This window comes from Balaenoptera borealis, assembly GCF_965194805.1.
Source record: "Balaenoptera borealis genome assembly, chromosome: 12".
Lineage (NCBI taxonomy): Eukaryota > Metazoa > Chordata > Mammalia > Artiodactyla > Balaenopteridae > Balaenoptera > Balaenoptera borealis.
In genome coordinates this window covers 77,929,470-77,939,419 of record NC_138869.1, presented here as the reverse complement: position 1 = coordinate 77,939,419, position 9,950 = coordinate 77,929,470, and the positions used below count along the sequence as shown (strand labels likewise).

General features: G+C 58.7%; 1 protein-coding gene across 6 annotated transcripts in view; it reads right to left on the bottom strand.

Moving 5' to 3' along the window:
* Positions 1-654: 654 nt before the first annotated feature.
* TMEM63B (transmembrane protein 63B) overlaps positions 655-9,950 on the bottom strand; it is a 24,025-nt gene continuing 14,729 nt past the window's right edge. For all 6 annotated transcript variants that reach the window (XM_082346623.1, XM_082346625.1, XM_082346621.1 and 3 more), the window contains 14 exons: positions 8,771-8,851; positions 8,061-8,184; positions 7,325-7,458; positions 7,107-7,244; positions 6,740-6,893; positions 5,699-5,805; positions 5,369-5,455; positions 5,058-5,123; positions 3,650-3,812; positions 2,950-3,055; positions 1,798-1,965; positions 1,445-1,560; positions 1,198-1,278; positions 655-911 (listed from right to left, as the gene is read on the bottom strand). In XM_082346623.1, coding sequence (XP_082202749.1) covers positions 720-911; positions 1,198-1,278; positions 1,445-1,560; positions 1,798-1,965; positions 2,950-3,055; positions 3,650-3,812; positions 5,058-5,123; positions 5,369-5,455; positions 5,699-5,805; positions 6,740-6,893; positions 7,107-7,244; positions 7,325-7,458; positions 8,061-8,184; positions 8,771-8,851 — 1,717 coding nt within the window. In that variant the 3' untranslated portion in view covers positions 655-719. The remainder of the gene's footprint in view (positions 912-1,197; positions 1,279-1,444; positions 1,561-1,797; positions 1,966-2,949; positions 3,056-3,649; positions 3,813-5,057; positions 5,124-5,368; positions 5,456-5,698; positions 5,806-6,739; positions 6,894-7,106; positions 7,245-7,324; positions 7,459-8,060; positions 8,185-8,770; positions 8,852-9,950) is intronic.

The following is a 9,950-nucleotide window of genomic DNA, read 5'->3' as shown; positions in this document are numbered from 1 at the left end:
CTCTTGCCCAGGTCACATGGGGATGCTGACCTCACAGGTCCTCCAGACCAAAAGAAGGGTGGTTGGACGCCAGCCATGTGTCCAGGTCAGCAGCGCAAATCAGACACCTGCCTTGGAGTTTTTCTTTCCATTTTTATTTTAAAGGAAAAAAAAAAAAACAACAGTGCAAAACCCCATTTTCCAGTGTCAGCCACGCCCACCCCCCACCCCAAGGTCATCCCCCCCTGGCTTGGGGCCTGACTCTTCCTCCCGCTCAGCACCCCCTCCCCTCTCATGCAACCCCGTAGGGGCTGGAGGCTCTACTTCCCTGGAGTGCTACATCCCAGGGGGATCTGGGGGGTGGGGGAGAGGTAAGAACTGGGGGAGCAGTCCCTGATCCACCTGCCCCCAGCAGGTCTCCAGCCAGTACCCCCCTTGGCTCTTTTTAACCCTTTCCTGATCACACTACTAGCCCAGGGGGGCACTGATCTGGGGGGAACCCTGTCCACACCCCTCTTTGCCCCGGGGCCGGCTCGGGGCTCTCCTCACTGAGGTTGGGGGGTTCCCTCCCTCCCTCCATGGTGGGGGAGAGCGGTGAAATCCCCAGGTTTAAATACCTTAATGAAAGCAGGGGATGGGGAAGGAAGGGGCTTTAGATCTAATAAATTATTAGCATTTTAGTGTCCGTGGGGGGCGGGGTGGGTGGGGGCAGGGCGTGGCCTCCAGGGCCCTCCCTCCCCTTACTGGTGAATCTCATTCTCTATGAGGCTGTCCTCACAAGACTGGAAGTCTGTGTCCGTGAGGCCGTCAGGCGGCATCAGCAGGTCCTCATCTTGGGATGAGGATGACGGGGGCTCGTCCCCTGAGCTCCCGGGACCCCCATCCCCATCCCCGTCAACTTCTGAGTCCTGCAGCACCTGAGCGATGTATTTCTGAAGGGGGAGAAGGGTGGGGGTGAGGGTGGACAGCTGCCCCTCGTGGGGAAGGGGTGAGGGGGGACCTCATGGCCTGTGAGGGTAGGGGCGGTGACCCTCTTCCTAGGGCGAGGTGGGGCAGCCCCCAGCTGGTGAAGCCAGATCCCTCCCTGCCCCTGCTCAACACCGCCCCGGGGCCTGGAACAGGTTTCCCTTTCTGGATGACTAATGGGACACCCAGCTTTGGGGCTGGATCTCCACCAGAGGCTCTTCCCCACACTTGGCCATGGAGCAGGGCACTCACCGCAGATTTGGGGACAGCGGCAGCACTGGGGGGCCGTCCATTGCTTCTGGGGTCCACGGTATCTGTCTCCGTGTGCTCAATCTTGAGGGGCCCAGAATGAGTCAAGCAATGGGGGGAATGCCCTGGCCCTCAGCCATAATCACAACCCCACTCTCTCTTGGCATCCCTGCCCTCAGCTCCCAATCCCCCACCCTCACCCTGCTGAGATTCTGCCCTCGGCCACCTCCCTGCCCCCCTTGCCCCACACCTTGTAGTTGTGGGCACTGAGGTATTTGAAGTGTCCGAAGCAGACGTGGCAGAGACAGATGACGATGGTGATGACCAGGACCACGAATGTGAACATGGACGTCGGGGCTAGAAACCCTGGTATCGGGGCGGGCAGAGAAAGGGCCGTTACCTCTCCTCCGGGCCCCCGTCCCACAGGCTTTTGCTCCCTCTGAACGCACTCCCACACTCGCATATGCTGCGGCCTCTCGCAGGCCCCGTGCCTGCGACCCCCGGCCCTCGTGGCCTCCTGTGGCCTGCTCTGCCTCGACTCTGGCGGGAGTCTCCTCTGCCCACCACCCACCCCGGTCCCCGAGGGTGGGGGGCGGCCCTCACCCGTGCGCATGGTGGAGAAGAAGAGCAGCCAGAAGAGGCACAGGATGGGCGCAGCGACCACCTGGTTCACAGCCCCTGAGTGGATCTTCTTGTCCAGCTTGGCCGGCAGGTAGGCGTAGTAGAGATTGTACCTGTCTACCAGGTGCTTCAGCAGCATGTACATGAGCCCTGGGGGAAGCCACAGGGGCCCTGATCTCGAGCTGCCGGACCTTTGCGTGTCTGTCACGGGTTGTCCTGGGCCTTTTGAGGTCGCTGAAGGGCTGGTCCCCCTTCTTCTGCCCCAGGCCCAGTAGACAACAGAGCCCCAAGCCCCTCGCAGGACCACAGAACCTCAACTTCCACTGCTTCAACCCCTTCACTCTGCAGCCCCTCCTTAGGAATTCTACTATTAGAAATCCATTTGTTTGGGTCAGCAAGCATCCTCTTAAAACCCATATCATTCTTCCTATCTCTGCCCTTAAACAGATGAGTATAAATTAGGTGGTTAAGTTCTATTTTCCTGGAGGTTGACGGGATGGGAAATTTCAAATGAGGACAAGGTTAGCTTGGGAGTTTGAAGCCTTCAATACCCAGGGAGGGTGGCGAGGGGTTAGGATGTTAGTGGGGGGAAAGGAGAGGTCACCAGTGGGGGCGATAACTGGGGTGAAGAGAAACTTTGCTAAATTTTTTCAGAAGGAAGAGGGACTTGCCCAGGTCACATGGTACAGCTACAGCAGGGTATTTCCATGAGTAGTAAGGACCACGCTGAAACCCAAAGGTCTTTCCCGAGTTTATGGGGCTGTGTACGAGTGTGCCCATGGATTCTGTGTAGGACTGTGTGTGTGTGTGTGTGTACACCTCAGTGGGCATGGGATGTGTGTCCAATTATATCCACCTGAGTGAAGGCACTGGTGTGAGCAAACATGGCTGTGTTGGGGAGACTTGGCCCAGGGGCCCAGCACAAGAGCTGAGCCCAGCCTGAGCTGAGATGGCTTTTCCCCTCCTCCCCCCTGGCCAAGCCCCAGACTGAGACAGGGACCGGGCGGGAGGCCCGAGGGGCCGGTCTCCCAGCCGGGGCCCTGTCCACTCGGGTGGCCTGCCTTGCTAGAGTGGAGCGGGAGAGGTCCTGGGTCCCCCCGAGCAGGGCCCAGGTCCCGGCGCGGCGGTGCCTACCGAAGGGCACGATGATGGGGCAGGTGATACTGTAGGTCATGACCACCGTGAAGACGCACATCATCCAAGCGTAGGCTGCGCCAAACTGGAACTCGTAGGCCTGATGCTGGGGGGGAGATGGGCAGGAGGGTAGCTCGGGGAGGGGAGGGGAGGGGCGGGGTGGGGCAGGGCGGGGCGGACTGGAGGGGCTCAGGGCAGGTGGGAAGTGGGAGGGGGCCAGGAAAGAAGCCAGGGGGAAAAGGAACCCAATGTCCAGGGCAGGGCAGGGCAAAGCCGATGGAGAGAGGGGCTGTGGCTGAGACGGAGGCCAGGGTGGACACAGTGATGGGGCATCAGGAGGGGCCTTCGAGGCATGAGGGGCTGGCAGGTTGGTGGGCTTGGGAATGGGATGCCCAGAGCCCTCGTGTGGGGTTAGGGCAGAGGGACCCGAGGTCTAGACCCAGACCTCCCCCAACCCCCATCACAGAACACTAGACTGTCAGAACTGGCGGGGGCCTTCAGGGTTAGCTGTGTCAACCTGTCACTGTACACATGGGAAAACTGAGGCCCCGGACGGGAAGAGGGTAACCCAGGGCCACGGAACTCGCTCCCCAAGTCTCAGCACCCCGGGTGCCCCCACACTCTAGCACGGCGGCCACTGTTTCTGGTTGGGCCCGCTAGGGGGCGCTGTGCAGACCGCGGCTGCCCCGGGCGGCCCTACCCGCTTCACGTTGCGCCTCTCGGCGGCCGAGCGCGCCAGGCAGAGCCGGATCATATACATGAGCAGGCCCGGGATGCGCAGCAGGTCCATGGCGTTGCCGATAAAGGCTGAGGCAATGACGTAGTTCACGAAGAAGGCGCCGTTGTCCGGCAGGAACACGCACCTGCGGGCACCGGGTGCTCCAGCTCTGCACCCTTGGGGGACCCGGTGGCCCCCTGCCCACTGCCAACGTGCCAGCACCCCCAACGTGCCTTCTTCCACGTGGACCCTTAAGGTCAGCCCTCAAAGCACCTGTGTCCCAGTCCCCCGAGTGTGAACCCCAGAGGCAGATGCCAGAGTGTCCACAGATGCCTCCAAAGTAAGCCCCAGACCCTCTCAGCGTGAGTGAGCCCAGAGGCACCCCTAGAACTTGTGCCCCATAAAGACCCCCGGAGAGAGTGCTTGAGACCCCTAAGGCCACCAGTGTCCAGGGTGTGATGCCGGAGGTTGGCCCCAACCCCCTGTGACCCCAAAGACCGCCAAGGGTGTGAGCCCCAGCAATACCCAGAAGGCTCCCTGCCTTAGACCTTAACTTAACCCAGAGTCACCTCTGGAGTATGAGCCTTGGACACCTCCAGAACTCAAGCTCCAGAGACCCTCCCCCAGAGATCTTCAGAGGGGGAAGCCCAGAGATCTTCAGAGGGGGAAGCCCAGTACCCATGACACCCCAAGTGTGAGCCCAAGATTACCACAGGTGGCCTAGAGCAAGACTCCTAGAGCTGGTGCCCACATAAACAGCCAAGGTTTGTGTCCCCCAAGACCCCCTCACAGGGATTCCCAGGGAAGGTGCGATTCCCAGAGAACTGCAGAGTCACAACTCTGGATGACAGCCCGAGACTTCAGAGGTGTTCCCAGAACTTGTGCCCCAGAAACACCCCAAAGTGTGAGCCCCAGAGTCCCCCATAGGCACTCTTAGGTGTGAGCCCAAGAGCCTTCCATAGATACTCAAAGGTGTGGCTCCAGAGACCTTCAGGGATACCTCTAGGAACCCCCATGTCACTCCCACAGTACAACCAAGATCCCACTATAGACCTCTCCAAACCTCCCGAGTGAAGCTCCAGACTCCCATGGTTAGTCCCAGGATACAAGCCCCAAAGCCCACCATAGAAACCCCCCAAGTGTGGGTCCCAAAGCCCCAAATACACCTCGGGGGTGACTCAGAATCCAGAGAGGTTCCCAACACAGACCCCGGGACATCCCATGTATACACCCAAGACAGCCTGTGGGGCAACCTTTGGGATGACCCTGACTGTGATATAAGCCCCCTCCTCCTCCCCGCTGCAGCGGTGGGAGCTTTGTTGCACCATCCCATGGGGGAATATCCACCCCCACCATCTGGTCTCCTTCCCTGGGGACCCCGGTCACTCACTCAAACCGAATAGCTGCCTCAGCCAAGAATTTCTTGTCAAAGAGCCAGCGGAAGAAGAGGTCCAGGCTGGAGAGGAGAGGAAAGGGGAGGAGAGGAGAGGGGAGGAGAGGAGAGGGGAAGAGAGGAGAGGGGGTGTGTGGGGGAGTTGGAATGGCCCAGAACACCAGGGGAGGGGGAGGCCCATCCACAAGCTCTCGGGATGCCCCCCAGACATGGGGCCCCTGGCTCTGTAGAGGAGGTGGGAGCCTGAGCTCCCCCTCCCCCTCAGGCAATTCTGGACCCCAGCTCCCATCCCCTCCTCCGAAACCCACCTGCTCAGTCCCAGCGAGGGCAGGAGCAGCACCATGAAGATGAGGAAGGTGTAGCACTTGTGCATGGTGGTCCTGTTCTCCCCAGAGCTGGGGTGGGGGACATGGGGGGGCAGAGGTCAGATGAGCCAGCCCCCATGCCTGCTCCCCCAGCTCGTATGGTGTCCCAGGAGGGCTTCCTGGGAAGGAGGGGGGCTTCCCAAGGTGAGGATGCTGGTCACCATCCCTCCCTTGCCAGCTCTGGGACTGCCCAGGGCAGGGAGCCTGAGGGCAGAGCGTGTGCACCCAGGAGGACCACAGTGAGGCGTGGTGTGTGTGTAGGGGGTGTCTCACCGTGTCCAGTGGGCTTCAAAGAAGGCAGAGTAGTAGACGATGGTGGGGAGCAGGGCCGAGAAGCACCACAACAGCAGGGTGGGGAAGAACTGGGTGATGATGGGGTTCTGCAGAGGGCAGAGGGGGGCGGAAGGTGTCAGGTGGGGGCAGTCTAGTGGGCCCAGCTTGCTTTGCTTACCTGCCCCCTCCCCCAGTGAGCCCTGGGCCCCCCAGCTCTCAGGGCCTCATGTCAGAAGTCCAGAACATCTGGGGGCCAGGGCCATATGTACAATCCCAGCATGAATAGTATTAGTAGTTAGCATCTCTGAACACCTACTGATCATGTACTTTTCATGTATTAATTCTTACATTAATGATATTACCCCATTTTACAGATGAGTAAACTGAGGCAAAATGAGAGTCAATAAATTATCTAGCTAGTAAGCAGTGGGTGGGGGAGATTTGAACCCAGGCAGCCTGGGTCTTATCTATTATGCTATCATCACTCAACGATTTTCAAAGTGCCTTCTCATGAATTTTGAGGTTCCAAGGAGGTTGCAAAGAGGTGAGGGGAGAGCAGCAGAAATGCCCCCACACCCACTGCCATCTGAGTGACCTCGCTTTCCTACATTGGGTTTCATGTAAGATTCCTTTTGATGAAGGCCATCAGAATCCAAGTTTGGAAGTCAAGGATCTGGTCTGACCCTTCACTCTTTGGTTGGAGAGACCGAGGGATTTGGAGAAGGACCTTGTTCAAGGTCACATGATCAGTTTGGAATGGACCCAGGCTCTCTCTTCCCTCAGAGGCCCTCTAGGCGTGTGTAAACTCAAGGGAGGCCTCTCCTAGGGGGAAGGTGGCAGGGAGCCCGAGGGAAGTGCACAGAGGGGTTTGCAGCCCATGGTCACGTGGAACCTTCTTAGTGGGGCTGGGCTAGAAAAGCGGAACAGGATCTGGACTGGAGGGCATGTGGTCCACCCCCCGCCTGCCGCTGCCCGGAGGGATGTGGGGCCTGGTATCTGCGTTTGGGGACACAGTGTGGAGGATCGGGGTGTGGGCCTTACATTGAGGTACTCCACGGGCTTGGTGACGTTGAACTTGTCCATGGTGGTGATGATGATGGCCGGGGTGGTGAGGAAGAAGAGGAGGATGAAGAGGACGACATTGATGACCAGGCAGCGCAGCCACCAGATGAAGCCACGGATGGAGAGGTGCTCCCTGGGAAGGTCCGGAGGCATCACTCCAGGGCTGGACGCCTGATCCGTCCCCAGCGACACCTAGGGCCTCCCTCTCCTCCCTCTCCCCACTGGAGCCCACGCCGGCCCCACGAAGCCACCCCGCAATCCCCCTTTGTTCACCAGTAGATGTTCCTCTCCCCACTGGAGCCCACGCCGGCCCCACGAAGCCACCCCGCAATCCCCCTTTGCTCACCAGTAGATGTTCTGGGGGTCAGGGGCGTAAGACACGGTCCAGTTGGAGATGTGCAGGGACTCGCTGCAGGAGGAGGAGCGGGGCTCCCCGCGGCAGGTGCAGCCCTGGCACTTACACACGTTGAAGTCCTTCAGGATGCTGGGGGAGGGGGGCACGGTTACCTGGGACCTGGAGCCCCAGCTAGTCCCTAGGGGCCGGGGCGGGTGGGTGGAGCTCACATGGCGGTGATGGTCTCATTGTGGAAGGTGACAAAGGCCATGCCGAGAGGCTTCTCGTTCACTTTCTCCTTCTCCCGCTTGTAGTCCTCCTTCAGCTTCTGCTCCAGCTTCGTGTAGTACTCAATGGCCTCCACCTGCCGGGGCGGGCGAGGCAGGGCCCCGGTCAGAGCCACCGGTCCCTGCAGCACCCAGCGGGCACTGCCCAGAGCTGACTGCAGCCCAGGCACTGCTTTAAGCTCTCTGTCCACTCGCTTATCCTCACAACTACACTGGGAGGTGGGTACAAGTAGCTCTGTCCTACAGACAAGGAAACTGAGGCATGGAGCAGTCCGGAAACTTGCCGAAAGCCACAGAGCTAGTAAACACAACAAGCTATCCTCTTGGCTGACCTCTTCTGATTTGGGGGTTGAAAACTTGGTCACTGTAGGGATAGGGGGCAAACCCAACAATGGGACTAGGGCTTCCAGGAACAGATGGGGACCTGCTTGTGGTCCGCACCCCAGCTTTGCTTCCTTCGGGAGTCTCTTCACCTTGGGGTATTTGTGTGCAAGGCGTGCGTGCGTGCATGCACGCATGTGCGTGTGTGTGTGTGTTCCTGGGGATGTGGGACGGGCCCCACCGTGGGGTGCATCCATCTTCACTGTGACCTGTCTCCCCGGGACCTTCCAACTCCCCCCTTCACCCATCAGGAGTCTGGGGGCCCTGAGGCCTGAGCCGAGGCCAGGACGCCCTGTACCTGCTCGCAGCCTTGCACCACACAGCAGCAGAGGTGGCCGCAGGGCTTGGGGTTGATCATGGTGGGGACGTTGTCCTTGCTTTGGAGGTTTGTGAAGTAAAGCTTTCCCCGCTCGGCCTTCTTCCTGTGGGACCCGGGTGCCCGGTCACCTACTGCCCAGCTGGGTCTGGCTGGAGGATGGGTAGGTAGCCCAGCTTCGGGGTCATGCAGTCCACTCCCCAAGGACAGGGGCCACCTTACTCTTTGGTTTGTTTAGGATGCATGGTTCAGACATGTCCCCAGCCCAGTGTCTCCCCACCATCCCTTGAAGGGCAGAAGTTCTTCCTATAGTCTGGCCTAAGTTTCGCACACTGTAGCTGAGGAAGGGAATGTCCTCAAATGGGGTGGGGACAGTGGGCCCCTTTCCTCTAACCTCCAGGCCTTGCTCTTTCCAGAGCTGAACTGACAGGCACTCCAGGGGGTGAATTAAAATCAAACGCCCCTTGGGAATTCCCTGGCTGTCCAGTGGTTAAGACTCTGTGCTTCCACTGCAGAGGGCACGGGTTCGATCCCTGGTTGGGGAACTAAGATCCTGCATGCCATGAGGCATGGAAAATCAAATGCTCAGGGAAACACCTGGAAGGGGAGCCAGGCTCCTGAGTGGCAGCCAAGATGCCCTCCACAACGGGCAGGGGGCCCTCAGGTGTTGCCCCCACCCCCAGCCCCATTACCTCTCCGCATCAAGGAACATCAGGCGAGCCACGTTGTAACATGGGCGGGCTTCCAGAACCGTGCAGTTGGGGTAGGCCTCCCTGAAACACAGTCCACCATCATCCTCTGCGGGGAGCTTGCCCACCCGCCCCCAACTTTCCCCTGTGACCCCGGCACCTTCAAGACACACAGCCCCAGTGCAAGCTCCCTCTTTCTGAGTCTGCAAAAATGACACTTCCTGAGAATAAAACTGTGAAATTCCTCCTCATGCTTATCTGAGTGGGGGGAGGGTACGCACACCGGCGTGGGCATGGACCCAGACGCGAGCGTGTACCTACGGGGCGCTGGGGACACCACGGCTGTGGTCTGATTCTTGTCTGGGGCTGTGAACTTTAAGTTGAGAGAAACTGTTTCTAGTATGGTTGTTCTCTTAACCCTGCTCCTAGAAGACCTGATTACAGTCCAATACTTAACCTTGACCATCAGCTGACCCCAACCAACCCACAACCCTGGGCTACAGAATGATCTCTGGCCCAAGACCGACCGGAGGTTGATCCTGAAACCTGACCTGAGATTGACCTCTAACCCTGGCTGGAGACTGATGCTTTACCCTGACCCAAACTGATCCATAACCCAGACCCAATACTGACCCTCTAATCCTGACCCGAGATTGACCCCACCTTGATTTAAGACTGACCAGATAGATTCTCAGTGCCTGGTACCTGGCAGGGCTCGAGTGATGCTTGCAGGCCGAGTGGAGGAGCACTTTCTTTTTCATCCTGATCACACTGGGCTCCTTGATCCTAATCCCTAATCTAAACTGCGTCCCTGTCTTTTTCTTTCTTTCTTTTTTTTTTTAATTTTTAAAGAAGGAAATACCAAGTGTTAAAGATTCAGGAGACATGGTTCTAAAGTAACAAGATGGACCAAACGCACGAGAATTTGGAAACTTAAATCTGGGATGGGGTCCTTGAAAAGCACTTCCCAAGAGGCTTCAGACTTTTCCCCAGACACCGCTATTGCTCAAACCATTTTAGGGTTCCTCTTTGGAAGGGCCTTTAGCCCTGTGGCAGGCTGAGTCCTCATTTTCACCCGACTAATCTCTAATCCCCTAATCCCCACCACACAGGTTCCCTGATTTTGTACACAGGATAACCCCTGATTGTGCTGGGTCAGTCCTCCAACCCAGACAGACTGCAG